This window comes from Pieris brassicae, chromosome 6 (assembly GCF_905147105.1).
Source record: "Pieris brassicae chromosome 6, ilPieBrab1.1, whole genome shotgun sequence".
Lineage (NCBI taxonomy): Eukaryota > Metazoa > Arthropoda > Insecta > Lepidoptera > Pieridae > Pieris > Pieris brassicae.
This window is the reverse complement of record NC_059670.1, coordinates 10,723,623-10,742,076: the sequence shown is the minus strand read 5'-3', so window position 1 is coordinate 10,742,076 and position 18,454 is coordinate 10,723,623. Positions and strand designations below refer to the sequence as shown.

General features: G+C 33.5%; 1 protein-coding gene across 4 annotated transcripts in view; it reads right to left on the bottom strand.

The window, feature by feature from the left end:
* Nucleotides 1–18,454, bottom strand: part of LOC123710778 (RNA-binding protein Musashi homolog Rbp6) — a 439,295-nt gene that overhangs the window by 286,546 nt on the left and 134,295 nt on the right. For all 4 annotated transcript variants that reach the window (XM_045662968.1, XM_045662967.1, XM_045662965.1 and 1 more), the window contains exon 3: nt 2,300–2,381. In XM_045662968.1, coding sequence (XP_045518924.1) covers nt 2,300–2,381 — 82 coding nt within the window. The remainder of the gene's footprint in view (nt 1–2,299; nt 2,382–18,454) is intronic.

Here is an 18,454-nt window from a genome sequence, read left to right as displayed (position 1 = left end):
GAGCTTTGTTATCACTTTCGGCACACCGGCTGTACATCTTAACCTTCGGCTATGTCCACTTGATTTACGATAACGATAAGGTGTCGTCCTAAAAACATTTCGCCTCAGACAGGGAACATTGTTGCAAAAGATTTAAAACCGAAAACAAAGGGAAATATTGCTCTCTTTGTTCTTTTTGTAATATTTTATTGCCATTAGAAAGAACACGATAATAAGATTATGTTGCAATAAGTTATCGCCTTCGAGAGTTAGTGGTTTATAAAATCATATCTAATTTTGAAAGTATTTATTTCTAAAGTTAAATGACACACAGACCACCTTCTAGCTCAGGAGGTAGAAGAAACACGTAGGTTCGATTTCTGACGAAATATTAAAAGCAAACAAAAGTTTTATTCCATAAGGACAAAAGTGTGAAAACTTAATATTTTATTATTAATACGTATCGCCTACTGGCATCAAAGAACTGCTCTGAAATATCTGCTTATAAAATAAATAAATAACGATATACTGTACATTACTTTTATGAACTTCAGTAAAATATATTTTAATTTTCAGAGTTATTAATTGTTGAAAAATTTCCAATCTTTGAAATAGCTTTCTAGAGGAAATATCGGTTACATGTTGTTAGCTTATTAATAAAATTAATGTAATATGATTATCTAAATACATTTGTTTAAAAAAAATAAAAATTGTATTTTGCAAGGAACTTAAGTTAATAATTATACCAGAGAAGAAATTGTCAGATCACACGCTCATCTATGAAAATATGAGTTATATAATATAATTCACAGCATGTACCTAAAAGCTCATCGATATCTTCCGTATTCCACTTGAGGCGCATAACGTCACAAAACTATATTTGATTCAATTTTGATCAAATCAGAGACTTGGCTAGGCTTAGCCATTTAATTAACACCACGTTAACCGATACCCGATATAGCAATAAGCATAAACAAAAGACGTTTAGTTACATTTGGCTGAAGCAAGGCACGTAATGGCTTGCAGACTGCATTCAGATTCACAGCTGAGCCGCTCCAATATCGGTTCCAGGGATATTATTTCAGAAGGGAGTGCGGCTTTATTACTGATATAAATGACGGTTCCAATTTCAAATTGCAAATCACAAGGTCATGTATTTTTGTACCATAACTTCCAGTTTTGTATTCGATATATCCGTATTGATTTTTTCTTTCACATTTAATATACATTATAGAAACATGCGTCTTTTTAATAAATTGAACTTTAAATCGAGTAGAATCATGGATTTACTACGTATAACTGAAACTATTATTGTTTCACCGGCAATTAAAGGACTATTTTATTTAAGATTAGCTTAATTTACGCGTTTTACGAATGTATGTATTTGAATATAAGTATGAACTAAGTAAATTTTTTGCAACTGCAAATTGTGCGACTATCTACCGGTTGCTTTCGTAATAACCCTACCAATATTGAGTTGTGAAACCAACGATTTACCTAACTGTACACGATGTTAACAGACAAACTTCACCTCGACACTTTGACAACTTATTTCTTGTCTAGGGAGTTGCTAAGCCACTTCGTTTGTATAGACGCTTGATTGTTCGCGTTATTGATAACTACTCGACAGTGTACAATGCATACCGAAAATAGAATTTCCAGGAAATAATACGACATTGTCAAAGCAACTTAACAACCACTGAAAATACATAGTGGAATTGGTATTGCAACTTTGTTGTTTGGTAATTGTCAAAGACTTGTATTTTCGTAAAGTAATATGGTTTATTTTATAATCACAGACGAAAACAGGCAACGGCAACTCATGGACACTCACGCCTCACAAGGCTCGGGAGTGATTTGCGCGCTTTTGGTAAAAATACTTGTATAATAAGTTTTATTCAGAATTTTAATAACAATACGAATGCATATTGGTTTAAATTCCAAACTTTTATTTAGTAACATACACGAGTACCTATTACAAGTATCATACTTTCACTATAAACAAAAAAACACCTAATAACATTTAAATCCCTGAGGTTATAGGTTCGAACCCCAGCTGTATAACAATGGGCTGTCTATGCGAGCATTTAACACTCCCTCGTACGTAGTGAAGAAACCCAAAAAATTAAAATAACTTTCCACCCTAACTCTCTTAAATGTCTCCTCTACTGTCTAAATATGAAAACTCACTTATAAAGGTGAAATAGTAAACAATTTCTGAAAATCACCATATTATAGGTTTAAGAACCAATCAAATTAAAAATATACTACTACGACATCAAAAAATAAAAGATACGATTAATATTTGCAAATAGCTTACCTCGACCGCCTCGTTGTGGGATCTTTCATAACCATTACTTCCGTGATTTCGCCGAATTTGCCAAAGTAGTCTCGTAGGCTTTCTGTAAATAAAAAGTTGTTATTTATTTGATATTACTGTTACGTGCTGAAAACTAATAATATAATAATTGAGTTACGATTCTTGGGCTGTCGGGTTCCAGTGCACAGGCGCTCATTAAGGATTTCAGTTAGCGCATGGCACTACCGGTGACACCAGAGCTGGTGCTTTCCTCGCTCATCGAATATATGTCGGAATACAGCCAGGGAATGCTGCCAGCATTATATTATATAAGCAGGGGAGGTCTCATTGTACCTTTTATTAGCCCGGTACACAAACATTTTACTAATACCAACTATATATTTTAGTAATACCAAATACCTACTTTGTGTAATGAAATCACAGCGATTCAGTTCTCTTTATCTCTGAATCAAAACACCAATCTTTAGAATGTAGTGAAGCTCCTTAACAATACCAAGTTCAATAAATAACAATGGTCCTTATTTCGGGTCATAAAGCTCGGTCTACGCAGTCTTGGTTGGAAACGAACGTTTCGGACTTCATGAGAGCTGAAGACTGGCCATCGTCTAGTCCCGATCTTAATCCACTGGATTATGATTTATGGTTAGTTTTAAAGAGTACGGCTTGCTCTAAACGCCATGATAGTTTGGAGTCCCTAACACAATGCGTACGATTGGCAGTGAAGAATTTTCCCATGGAAAGAGTGCGTGCTTTTATTGATATCTCAACGTTTAGGACTTTATTGCAGCCATTGGAGACCACTTCGAATAAGCTTTTTATATTTATGTAATTAACTAATACACTGTAAAGTAAATAATTGTTATTTGTAAAAGATTTTTTTTAAATCTTTGTTTTTTAGTATTTATGGCTAGACTAGGTATATTTTTTTGCGGATCGTTTATTAATTGGAACCTTGTCATATTAACATAACGTTATTCTTTAAATTCTTTATACATATTCCGGATGAAGTTACGAGAGCCAGGTAGTTTCAAAATGGTTCCATACGTAAATTAGCAGTTGATAATTGGGATAACTCCGTATTTAATGGCTATGCGCTGCCGTTTTTAGGTGCATTTTACATAATAAGCGCGAGGTGAACGCATTATTTTGATTGCAAATTTTGATGACAAGTAATTGATATTTGGTATTAAATACAGCTATTTTCCTGTGTATAGGAATCGGCAGTAACATTTTCATTTTATAACAACCTAACCAGGCGATTTTTGTATAAAATTATAATAGAAATTTATTGATCAGAATTAGCTGTCAATATTATTTACTACGGTCGAATATTAAACATGTCTTCACTATAAATGCGTGGCCACCCATCTATCTACTCTACTAACTATTTACTCTATTTACGTAACACTAAGTTCCCCAAGTGGGAATAATGAAAAAAGTCTCGAAAATACAAAGTAGTATCGGGATTGGTTGATCATCTTTTAAAATTCTTCAGCTTAAAAATTTCTTAACCTCTTCCTATCCTGATAAATAGTGACTTGTGTAATTCTTGTTTTTCCTTTTCTTTTGTATTGCATTGCTATTCTTGAATCCTTGAGATTAGCTGTTTAAATTTTAGTTTGTTATTAATATTATTTATTACTTTAGATTAAGGCTCTATATTTTTTTATATAACATTTGGTTATGCACTTCACACTCAGCGTTTTAGTTTTCTCTCTTACTGGGCTTGCCTGGATGATATCGCTTGTTAGGGATAAGGCCGCCCTTGATAAGGATAAGGTGTTATTTGTGTATTTTTTTAATGCAACGAAGTGCGTATACATAAGTAATAATATACCAAAGTCACAATATCACACGTGCCTAGAAGTCTAAATAGTATTATAATATTACGTTGTATATTATTACTAACTAAAACCTGTTTATTAAATACAAACGAGAACTTCATTGACTACACTAGAGTATCTTCTCATTACCTTTTGGACGATAAAAATAATTGTATTTAACTAAGTTGATGACCACACACACCGCAGGGCTCCCGATTAATTCTAATTAAGAACAAACAGACCAATCACAAAAGCTTATTGTAGGTTACATTCCAATTTAAAGTTGTTTTCGTGAAGCTTCTAAAACCAAATGTTGGACTATGCTTTTAAAGTCGATTTTAGACTTGTTTGAGTGAACTTTTCTAATCTGACCAACTGGCTCCCAGCTTGGTACACTTTGAAACAGTAATGAAAAGTAACGATTTAATGTTCATTTTACCATTAATCAGTGCGAGATCACAAATGTGATTTAGCTATTTAATGGAACAAATATAGGGATTTTTTAATGTAGTGTGTAAATTGTCTTCTATCTACATACATAAAAAAATCAATGGCGCTACAACCCTTTTAGGTCTGGGCCGTTTCTTCTGTATCTGTTTCATGATCATTTGTTAATATAATAGGCAAGTATGTTATCAGCCTTCTGTGCCTGACGCACGCCGTCAACTTTTTGGGTCTAAGGCAAGCCGGTTTCATCACGATGTTTTACTTCACCGTTCGAGCGAATGTTAAATGCGCACATAGAAAGAATGCCCATTCTAGCACAGCCGGGGATCGAACCTAGGACTTCAGGGATGAGAATCCACGCTGAAGCCATTAGGCTCGATGTCTACATACACATAATGAATGGTTAAAAATAATAATATGTCAAACGAGGTGCAACGGTACCCCGTTTATATCACGTAATCCATCAAACAATTTCAATAGACATCACAATGTGAATAAAAAAATATACTTATAACTTGAAGATACAGTTTTTTTAATCAATCCACCTCACTACACCTTTGGTTGGGCACCACTAATCCATCGAACAATCCAATTGTAAAACAAACATATTACTATAGTGGATAAGGATGTAAGTACTTTCTTTATAAGGGGCTCACTAACGATATCCCGACTGTATGTCATTAATCTACCTAAGTTATAATCTGGCATGCTTTAGATCTAATAATTAATGGCATGTGGCCTTGCTTATCAAAAAAATTGATCACAAAACAGATACTGAAATCTTTTGATCTAGGCTTCATATTCTGTGCCTTACTCACGCCGTCAACTTTTAGGCCTTATCGGACCTACGACCACAAGGATTAGATTGAATAATAGTTAAATTAAATTAAAATGCGTGAAATGGGTACTTCATATAGAAAACAATTCGGGGAATGTACTGGTGAGTAAATCACTAAAGAAATAACTTCAAAATTGCAAAATCCGTTGTGCAGTTTTTGAGTTTATTTATAATACATACAAACAATACGGAACTACAGTATATTAGGCATATTTTTTCAGTCATAGCATTTTACCTTCCATTTTCTGAACACTTGATACCTGAGTTATTCCACCACGCTCAAGGAAGGATTGAAGATTTTTGAAACAGCTAAGATGGACGTTAAGGATTTTCTCCGTTTCTCTTAAGTTCCGTTAGAAACTTTTATAAGCTTCGGATTGCTTATATTATATATTTTCAACTGTTTACGAGTTTCTTCTATATTTTGAATCCGTTGAGTTGTTGCTCTGAGTGCATTTAGTATTGTAATGTTACATACAAAATAATTATTATTGTGTATCTTAAAGAAATGCATTGAGAAAAATCCCGGTAAAAAATAATAATAAGAAGTATGGAAAAATATGGAGGAGGCTTTTACCCTAAAGTGGACATTTCTAAACCACAAAAAAAGTTAAACTCCCTTTTGAAGTTATACTTCTTTTGGCGCGTTAGGGAAAAATGATAAGAGTAAATTTTTACGATGCGCGCGTACACCGTCACCCTGAAGTTAGCTATAGTCAACATTTTATTTTGTGATCTGGAGATAAACTTGATTTAACTAGATAATACGTTATAATAAAACTTTCAATGTATTAAAAGCCTATACCGTAGAATACTATTTTTGACAAGGTCTTGTTACGCCAAAGAAGTATAACTTCTAAGGCGTGTACATAAGTACACGCACGTTTTTTACTACTTATACTAACACAACTAAAACTAATATTAAGAAATGTTAACAATTTTTTTATGGATTCATTAACAAAGCTCAAATAATAATAATGTAAAACAAAACTTATTTACATCATATTCAAAAATTACTTTTTAATGCGTTATAATATATTACAGGTAATTTATATTTTAATACTGGTATGTTGATGCTTGTTTGAGTGGCTTGATATGATAGATTATAAAGTTTTAAAAATTTAATTATGATTTGACATTCATAACTTCATGTTAGAAATCAAATCATATTGGTAAGGCAATTACGAACACTAATGAAATCCATATAAAGAACGCACAGCGGAATACAAGACGCCAATTTTTTGAATGCATGATACTCTGGTTAACGTTGAGCACCTTGCTCCACTTGATGTGTTGACATAGAGTAAAAAACATATGCAGAACATGAAATAGCGGACCTTGCATACCTGGATCCTCTCCTTCAATTTATTATAAAAAAATCGTATACTGGGTAAACAGCGAGGTGGTAGAAGGAAAAAATCATGGCTTCGTAATATTAGCGTGACTGCGACTTGCTGCACCAAGACACGCTTGACGAGACTGACGGCCAACTTCCAAAAGAAGAAGATTATAATAAACTATTAGCATTAGCAGCTTAAATAGTAGCACGTTCTTACATTAAAATGAGAAGAATACACGAATTCAAGCGCGACCAGTCACCCCAAGAGGCACTCGTTCACGAGCACAATGCATGGCCAGGCATCGCCGATAACAATAACACTAAACTACAATACAGATAATTAAAAATGAGTCAGTGAGTTTATAATAATTAAATTAAGCGATATGTAAATTGGCTCGCGATTGTGTTAACGTCGAATAAAAAGGGCGCGATGTAGCATTTGTCATGTCCAACCACCATAAAATTGAACCTTTCCGCCGTAGCCCGAACAATTGCAACTGAAATTCAGCATATATGTATTAACAAAAAATGGTTCGGACACTCTCACGTCAATAAAATATTGTTAATATATTAAATCTGATTAGTTCCAAACACGTCCATGAACAGCTGTTTGAATTTTTCATAGAAAAATATATACTTAGTTTTACTTATATATTACGTAGTTTTTTAATAAAACAGGAGGTTCACCCAGTTAAGTAACAGCGCTGACCATGGACACTCGCAATGCCGGGCGGCTCGCAAGTGTGTAGAGGGCCTTGTAAGAGTTGATACGCTCTCTTCTTGAAGAACCTCAAGACGAATTGGTTCCGATAGTGGTAGTGTATGGCACAAATTGTCTTAAATACCACTCAGTTGTGGTCACGGAATATGTGAAGGTGATGTGTGTGGAATTTCGTATTCTGCCTCGACGTCCGATGATAGAACTCAGCTCCTCTCGTTCGAACTCTTCTGAACGCTCTTCGTGGTAGTGCAGTCGAAGATACTTCGTCCTTGGTTCACTCGATTAAATATCAACATCGCCTCTATGATGATGGCTTGGATGGCTAAGATGGCTTTAATAAGGCGACATTTTAGTAAATAATTTATCGACTAATACTATAAAATCAATATATAAACTTGCTATGGCAGTCTACTGACGGCTATTGCTGAAAAGTTCGAAATATCGAGATATGTGACGTTATAAATTCGCCTTTATGTCCATTAAAGAAATTTTATTTTGACGCTTTTATATAGGCCGTAGCTTAGTATAATTTTGTAAATCTATACAATAATGTCAGCCATTATTGTATTGACAAACATTTATTACACCAGTACTGAACGAGATATATTTGCGTTTCTATTTAGTTTCAAAATGATTAAGGATCGCTGCTCATGTTTTTCATACAAACGTGTTTTGTTACCATTGTGTATTATGGATTGTTTGACAGGACTCGAATATACGTAATGTCCTGGTGGACAGAAAAGCTGTGTCCAGTTTGTATTTCCACCACACTGTTGTAAACGTCTTTCTGAATATGTATCCGTATAAGCATGTATATGAATATGTATGTATGTTGTATATTAAAGAAACAGCAGAGAGTGGCACAGTGCCGAGAGGAATGGCGGGATTTGTATTTGATCTGTTAGTGTGCCTTTGCATAAAAAGGGCACACATATACCTAAAAGACAATTGAACTAGAAACGGGCTTTAATGTAAAAGTATCTGAATTAAATGGCTATTAATTATTATTATATGTTGTAATATTATAACATTTGAATGAGAACATTATTTTGTAATATTTAAATTTCCACAATAAATCAAAACAGCGAGGAAATGTTGCAAATATTTTGTTCCGAACCAATGCTTTTTAATGTCTAAATGTTTGCTTCAAGATATTATAGTTTTCATACTATTATAAGATTTGTACACGTTTATATTGAAACCAAAAATATTTTTATAAACTCTTTCAGTTTTCTTGAAGTTGTTAACAAAAAATACTTTATTTACTGGACGAGTAATTATAATATTAAAGCCCGCTTACTTACAATCTTTACAAATGTTAACAATATATAAATTATATGTTATATACATTTTTTTCTTGTTACTTCCTTTAGCACCATCGATCGGAACACGGGTGAATGCGTTCTCCAGCTATTTCCAAGTTTCTCTATCCATGGCTTTATTCCTTCATTCGCTTCTTTCCACTGGTCCTTTCTATATAGTGGTATTTAAAGTCCATAGTTTATATGTACATCTTGTTATATGTACCCAACTATTTCCACTTCTGTTTTTGGGGATAATGTAATACGTATATATCCTTTGTTTTCGCTTTATTGTTTGATCTCGAAAACTTTATCTTAAATCATATTTTAATTTAAAATTATACAACGATAATTGGGTTGTTTGTGTAAATAGAATATATTATTTAATTAAAAGAATCAAAATTCAAATTCTCCGTCAGACGATTTTGATTCGTAGCAACAGCGACCGCGACAAGTTGTTGCTCACTTTCCGCGAATTTCGCACAAAAGTTAGTAGATTAAAACTGCCAATTAGGAACCATTTCAACGGAGTTGTTTTAGAATTCTCGTAATTATTGTTGGATGAACAATTAATGAAATACCGTTTTAATTCTTGTCTTTTATAAGTCACGTCTTATATAAAAAAAGCTATGCTGTCTGTTTAAAACAAAGGCCAAAGGGAATATTTAGAATATCTATAGCGCTAAACAACCTGCATCCTAGCACATATACAAACCCTTACTTACAAGTAAGGTATTACTTAGACAAATGAATTTTATTTTGATTTCATTTTTTCCTTTCATAAATGTTTGAACCTTTTTGTAAATATTATGTATTCTATCTTTGGCAATATCTTTAGTATAATTATTTCTTTGCTATATATAATTTATATTCGAGTGTAGGATTACGAAATATATAAGAGGCGAGTACATTCATATATTTTTGGGTCGGTGGTCTCAAGTTCAAATCTGGACTAAACTATAATAACAAAATATTATTAGGACTTTTCTAAACAAGGAAACTTTATGGGATGTTTGTGCAAATAACCTTGGGTGTAATCTTATAATATCATCTTGTCTGTATGATGGTGCAAATCTGCCCTTTTGCGTCTCCCGCGTCGATGGTTTATCTCCAATCTCAAAAGAGATTAGCACGGTAGATAAATCAGGTGAACATTAAATGATAAATTAAATACATTTTTATAAAATCATGATATGTTACATTATAAAATCGCTGTTTGTATAAATATTTTTTTTTTTATTTATTAAATTTTTGCCCTACTCTTTATTTAAATATGTTAATTGTACTGTATATTTGTGACTTCAACGAAGTGCTAATAATAATATATTTGTATCAGTATTCAAACTTTAGAATCATCATATGCTTATGAACTCTAAATATAGCGTGATTCGATAGCTTGTAGAAGACATATATATGTTCATAGATTGTATAGTATCAACAACAGTCTAGAAAGAAAACAGAAATATACGAATTAATAGGCTTAAATTCATTAATTAACTTCAATCCGAGAGTTAATTTAATTTATTTATTATGAATATAATCGAGATAAGCTTTAATCATTATGTGAGTAACGACACGGCGTTCATTTTGTCAAAATAATATCAATTATAATAATGATCATTGTTTACAGCTCTGCGATGAATTTTGATAAAAACCAATTGGGACAAGTAAAATTTTATTGAAATAATATTGTTTATTTTCATTATAACAGTTCACTTGTCAGCTTAGTGTTTCACCAAGCTTATTCAACACGTTAAGCTGGGTTCAATTTCCAAATATGTAAAAACTGTGTTTTAATTTATAGATCTTTTTTCTAATTAACTGATTCTATATTTACTAAAACATTAGGTCTAAATGAAAGTCTCATGTAACAGGGTTCAAAACTTCACTTAGATTAAAAACTTAGACCAATTGTTTACCTATATATTAATAAAAATTGTACACCTAATACATAAAACCGCACTAAACACTATAAAATTCTAAATAGTGGACGTAACTATTATCAATTATAATTAACAAAAAGTATATATCAAAATAAAAATGTGTCTAACGTAACCCAAGTTCAGCTCAACAATGACTCAACTAATAAATGTGACGGTCGGCCGAGAAAAAATATTTGGGATCACCCTCATCAAACATTATTAAATTGAAATGATGTATTTCGAACAATTATACATAGCCAAACTAAAGCAACCGATATCGTATCGCAAGCTTTGAAACTAAAATGGCAATGGACTGATCGTATAACACAAAAACTAGACAGCAGATGAACTTTAAAGACAACACCATTGAAGGGAAAAGAAGAGTGGGCAGGCTAAGAACCTCGGCTGATGACTTGATAGAAATACAAGACTGGAAGACTATTCGAATCGTCAACGATCAGTCACTTTCCGTTCGACTTGACTCCTTGGCGTTGCGGAGAGATGTGGGGTCTCTCTGCATCTTCTACCACATCTATCATGGACAGTTTTCAGAGGAGTTGTTCGGATTAATACCTGCATCTGAGTTTCATCCTATAGCATTGCCTCGACATCCGTCGTTCCACAACTGAGCGTCTTTAAGGCAGTTTTTGCCGCGCACCACCACCAAGCTGCCCACTGAAGTATTTCCGAACCAATACATCTTATAGTAATTCAAGAAAAGATCGTATCAATTCCTAAAAAGCCGGCAACGTAATTGTGAGCATTCTGGCAACGCGAGTGTCGATGAGCATATCAATTAACATCAGAGCCTTCTGCCCGTTTGCCACCTATACCGTAAAAAATGGCAAAGATGGAGACGTGTGAAAAGGGTTGGAGGAAGCTCCACCCTAGTGGAGTCCATATTCACAGGAGACTAACATCTACTACCAACTAATACTACTAACATTTAGATATAAGTAAATTCTAGCAACACTTGAAATGGAACTTAAGGATTTGGACATATAAAAGTCTTGAATATATAATAATATAGTTCATTATCTCACAACAATTATGGCAATAAGAAATGAGGTGACTTCCACGTGACATATTCACATACGACCTTTTGACGTAGCAAGTGTTCAACCACCATAAAATTGGAAATTAGCCCGTCGAGCGTGCACAAAATAACCACGGACATATATGAACAGTGGGCACACAAAAATATTCGAAACCTATCGATAAATTAATTCCAACCGCACGCTTTGTGTCACAAAACTCTTTCGTAATCGAAATATTTAAATCACAACCATTTTCAATGACTTTACTTGATTTAAAAGTGTTGGTAAGTTCTTTTATGTATTTCTAACGGCCTAGGCTTCAGCGTACGACTCTCATCCCTGAGGTCTTAGGTTCGATCCCCGGCTGGTGCACAAATGGAATTTCTTTCTAAGTGCGCATTTAACAATGGCTGGAAGGGTGAAGAAAAACATAGTGAGGAAATCTGCTTGCCTTAGATCCAGAAATGCGCAGGCGTAGGCGTGTATCAGTCAAAGGAGGCATATTAGATTAATAAATGATCATGACACATACAGAAATCTAAAGCCTAGACCTAATGAGATTGTAGCGCCACAAATTTTTGTATTTGTTTTTTTATTGTTGAATTGTTTAGCGTTTATTACTCCACTTGGATGGAAGGGATCCAGTCGTTTTTCTTATTTGACTATATTCATACCCTTAAGGTTCTTCATTCAAACAAGTGTAACAATAAAGTAATTTGTCTGACTATGAAATTTATATCAAATTAGATCTCAATAGTCTTAACCACATCAATGACATGGACCAATCAAATTTGACGTAATGAAGCAATCAATCAACGCAAACGGAGATTCGTATATTTTATCTTTAACAATCCTTGCCGAACCAATTAGTGTAAAACCCTCCGTAGTACAGTCCAATGTTATAAATTTGGCACTTAGCCTGACGCAAATTTTCACTGTTGTCAGCAAAAATGTACTGCAGTAATAGTTCCGGCTGCGCTAAATTGACACAAAATAACATTTTTCATTTTAAAGCAATCCTCAACTATACTGATTGTAAAATGTACTTTTATACTGTTCATAAATAAACAAAACGCCTTTTATTTCTAAATAAACATGTGTGTATATTTTTGTTTAGTACGAAAATATATCCACAGTCGTATTTTTATTCAGCCCCAGGAGTAGGATTGTAGAACGAAATGTAACTATAGCGCGTTGCGTATAATTGTGATTGGTCACCGGAATCTATAATCACGGATATGTGACACGATCCGTTTTTAGTCTTTTGATCAAGGCTTGGCTAGTGAAAGTCTAAAGCAATACGTCATGGTTTCAATTATTTTATATTCCTTTGTTTTACAAACGGGTAGGTGGCCCACTTGATGTTAAGTTATACCGCCGCCCATGCACACTCATATTGCCAGAAGGGTCGCAAGTCGTTGCCGGTATTTTAACAATTGGAAGAAAGTAGGTTGGAAAGTGGTTTGTATCTTCTTGGTACACTCCTATCTTATATGCATATTGTTTTAAAAATGGCAATCGATTTGGGCTCTGGTTGATATTGCATTATTTATAATAGAATTTGAAACTAAGCGCTTTTTGTGTGTCATAAATTAGTTATAGATAAATCTCTCAGCCCTGAAGCTATGGATTAGGATTAGGATAGGAGGACCAATGGATTATTTATACGTATGCAATATGAACAAAGGCTCAAACGGTGAAGACAAATATCGTGATGGTTTTTGGGGCAAGGCAAGTGTTCGACGATACGTTGCTGGCGCAGCCGAACACCTTCTTGCCTGTGTTAAATAAATGATCAAACATGTGAAATTTACGGCTGTAATTTTTTTGTTGTAGCGGCACTGGAATTTTATTATTAGATTTAAATGATTAAATAGAAGAGTGGGGTTGGGTAAACTAATTTCATTTTAAACATGTTTATTTTATTTTAGAAAAAACACACAGCTTTTATTGAATAACATATGTAACAATTGAATTAAGCCAATTTTTAATTAACAACAATACTTATTTTTATTTTATTTTTTGCTAATTTGCTAATGCTTTAGTCACAACAATACCGCGTCGAATAATATAAATATCGAAGAAATATAAATTTATCATTTGTATTAATTTTCGACACTTTTAATATTTTAATTACATTTAAATTCAATAAATTCCTAACATATCTTCCTAATTCCTTCCCTTTAAGTCTCGGAAATCAAAAGTTTTAGATTTGTATAAATATGAACCAGACTTAAAAATTTGTTTGCCAAAGAAGTTTCATTTCACTTATGATATGTGTACTTTGAACGCACTTTTTTTTTGAAGCGAAGAAAAGGGAGAGAGCGAGGCGAGAAGTGAGAACTTCTTTATCGGCGTTGGAAAAAAAATTGCCGTCACATTTTTCCGTCACGCGCCATATTTTTCTCCAATAACAAATATATATAATAACGATAACAATGATAGTAATCATTCTATTACAATTAATTAAATTCTGTAATAATCTTAGTAGAAATAAGGTAAAATGAAATATTTGTATTCATGTCTATGATAATAAAAGCCTTTTGTTAAATTTTATCTAATTAAACTTTATTTAACCAATTTCTGTAAGTATAATATTTTCTAAGTATATCTTTTTTTAATGATTGAACAAAACAATCGCTTTATCGATACTTAAAATGTTTATAAACATCTTCAAAATTGTGTCCTGTGTATTAAACCGGCCAATTAAATGTGTATTGTGGTTGGCAAGACTCCAGGACACGTAAGCATATGACCGAGTCTACGAATCTCTGAGTAGCTCCACTCACTCGTTTAGGACGATTTCAACATATCGACACTGCATAATCGAATAATAACAAGTTTGTATAACAATTTAGTGATAGAATTTGATCGTTCGAGCACTTCAAGTTGTTGCTTTATCAATGTGCTGTATTATCTATATATCACTATCTTGTAACGGTTTGGTGACCAAGGATATGACTATAGAATGTTGAGAGGGCTAACACAGAACATCTGGTGCTATGCGAATTAAGAGATATGACGACTTCAACTAACATCGAGGCATCACACACATCACTCTCCATCTTTTACGTAGTCTTTATTACTGAAGGTCGTCTTGAAAAGCACCCCTTTACCCTCAGCTTGTCTCAGTGATAAGGGATGTTGAGTCTCATAATTGTCTTTATTTTTTCAGACCAACAGGTAGGCCATCGACTCCATCACTCTGACTTCTCCTGCCATCACTACTCCCTACCATTTCAGAGCCATACATCATACAGCGACCTAAACATATAGTAGACTACAATTTTTATCAAGCCAGCGATAATTATTTCTCTTCAAGACATTTCATTCATAAGTACTTTAAGTAGAATTTGAAATTGGAATTGAGAGGCATTAGCACAGCTTCACTGAAAGTGAACGCTTTGTACATAACAGGACCCAAGAACATCAAAGAGATTGCATGTAAAAGCAAACGCGAAACATTGTAAAAATCACTGTGTACGTGTGAAGTGTTATTCGAGGATCTGGGCTGAGTGGTGATCGCTTGTTTTTTCCCACTTTTCGATAGGCGTAGGCCTTTGGAGGGCTCTCACCAACGTTTTCACCCCGCAGGCTGTTTTTTATGGGGTCAAGTGACCTCCCACAAAAAAATGCGTTCGGATAAATTACGCACTGACAGGTCCAGAATGAACCATAATGTCCCTGCTTTTGATTTATACGATTTTTACGACTTTATTTCCGATGTGGTTTAATTGGTTGCGTAAAAAAGTAATTAATTAAGAATAGGGAATAGCTTAGAAAACGTTTTTGGTTAGAAAACTAGACATACAGTTTGTTTTATTTTTAAGGCTCAGAATATCGATTACAGATCTGGTTACTAACCAATAAGCCACGATGGCAATTTAATATAATTCGTGTGTTATATTATCACTAGCCAGCAGGCGAGTGACAGCAGACTAACTTTACAAATGTATATCAAGTTATGGAAGAGGATGGGTAATTTATTCTCAATAACTATCAAAGCCAGTGCAGATGTTGTACAGTTTCAATTTAAGGGCACACGCCGGTGGAACTTCACCGAGATGAACTTTGAACGAAGTTTGTATCTGACATTGTCAACTAATCTTACAGCAGCACGAGGCTAACACAGACATCTAAGCTTCCCTCTTCATATAGGCCTAAATTTATAGTGGAACTTGTAAAGTTAAGTCGCATGTAAGCGAGTATCGCCTATTTAAATTAACTTGAAACGTTACTATTATATGCTTGCTTTGGAACTTGTGTTAAGATTTTTTTATGTAACAGAAGGCAAACGTGCAGGCTCATCTCTTGTTAAGGGATACTCCCATGGGCACTCACTTTGTCAGATGACTCGTAAGCCGGCCTTTTAAGAATTAGTATGCTCTTTTCTTGAACGACCTTTATTCGAATTGAATGGAAATAATTCAGTGGGTAGCTGGTACAACATAGTGAAACTCTCAGTTGTGGACCGACGGAAGTCGAGGTGATACGGAAGATATTTCGTATTTTGCTTTGTGTGATAAATAAATGATCCCTTAATCTAATAAATGGATATTTTTTATTATATAATGTAGTATTTAATTATATTTATCTGTCATCTCTCAGACTAGATCACGTATAATTTAGCAAAGTCATCAGCCCAGTACACTTAGTGAAAATATACAACAAATAACTATTTTTGTGAATTAATTTAATAACATTTATGTGGTGATTATAACAATTATGTGACCCCTATCATAATTATTTTAAAGTTACTATGGAAACTACGTATGAATTAGAAAATGTGGCACCAAGTTGATTTGTTTAAAATACGGTTCTACATACTTGATATACAATTATTATTATCAGGCTATTATTAAGGCGGACGTTGCATAATATATTATCAGGTAATAGCAATCGTCGCGATCTCAACACCACAACGCTGAGATACGACCTGGCAGCGATACATAGCTAATTTTGAAACCATTCATTCGCCGAACCTCAATGAAAGGACAGACATTGTGGGATGAACAACACACCTAATAAATTGTTACAAGTGAAATAGAGATATTAATCTATTTGTGCGTCACAGATTTAGAAATACGTCGTATAAGATGCAAAAATTAATACGATATCCGTGGCTCCGTCATTAAGTTAAATGGATTCGCAGCGACATCAACTGATATACATATTTATTTATCTGGACTTCATATGTTTGGTAAACTCAGTATATTACTTACTAAAAAGATTTTATTATTATATAATCTACAAAACCAAGTATTTTACCAAAAAATTATGTACCACAAAGAACGGTTCGGTCGTTGGCCATCGATACACAATCTTATACTAGAATAATAAGTCCTGAGTACATACCTCGTTACAATATCTTCTTACCAGGAAGAAAGGCACACAATATTATCAGCCGTAAGGATTTCGAGAAATTCTATTAGATTCGAAACCAAGAGAGGTTAGACTGATGCTAATACCTTGCCTCACGATAGTTCTCGAAAACGCACTAAACACTCACTATAAAATTTTAAATAGTGGTCGTAACTATTAACAATGATAATTAACAAAAAGTATATATCAAAATTAAAATTAGTCTAACGTAACCCGAGTTCAGCTCAACAATAACTCAACTAATAAATGTGACGGTCGGCCGAGAAAAAATATTTGGGATCACCCTTATCAAAAATTATTATATTGAAATTATGTATTTCGAACATACTATGAGGTCTTTTTAGATTATAAGAAAGACTGATAGATCTAATTCATTAAATCGGGGGTGGGGTAGACTGTTATGATAAATAGTTAATTTTATTAAAATAATACTATTTAGTATAAAGTTTTGAATCCCGGGTAGTGCAATGTTATTATAACACATTATGCACTGAAAATAAACTTTATACCTGTTAATTGCAGGTCACTTCATCACACACTTCAGTCATGCTTTGTTTTATTTTCCCCATATTAGCACTATGCAAAAAAACTCACTGTTGTATCGCACAGATCGGACATAGGACCAATATTTATGACGTGACTTGTTTAATCTGTCGCGGAATATGGTTAAGAATATCCATCACCAGCATCTTGAGAACACCCCATATACACACATTCACGTACATACCCACACTTTTACACCATCACACAACACAGGAAATATTGATTTTTTTTTTATTTTTTTACCCTTTTGTAAATGTTTGAACTTTTCTGTAAATATTATGCATTCCATTTGTGTGATTGATTGTTTTTATATATTATTTTTGTTAGATGCAGGATTAGAAAGAGTGGCAGAGAGTTTATTGTCAGTTCTTCTGTTCCGTTTTACGCCCTTGATTTGAGAATTAGCAGTTCATGTACAATTAGAAGAATTTCATACAAATTTCTTTTTTTGACGTTCATAAGTGTACATTGTGTTACCTATATAACAAATAAATACATACACAAATATGTAGTTAAATTCCATTAAACATTTATTGTCTATCAAATAACATAACCAAAAGCATAATCCACACACAGATAACAGTAAATTATTTTTAACGCATTAAATATTTCTTCACTGAGCCCATAATATGCCATGGATTTGAAAGATACTTAAATATTCATAAACATAAGCCTCCTACCTCAGCTTGAGTCGTAAAGCCAAGTGTAATGTCAGTACAGAATGTAACATACGCAATGTAATAATGGTTACTTAAACGTAGGCCTTCTAATAACACCTGATAACGCAAATAAATTATCCCCT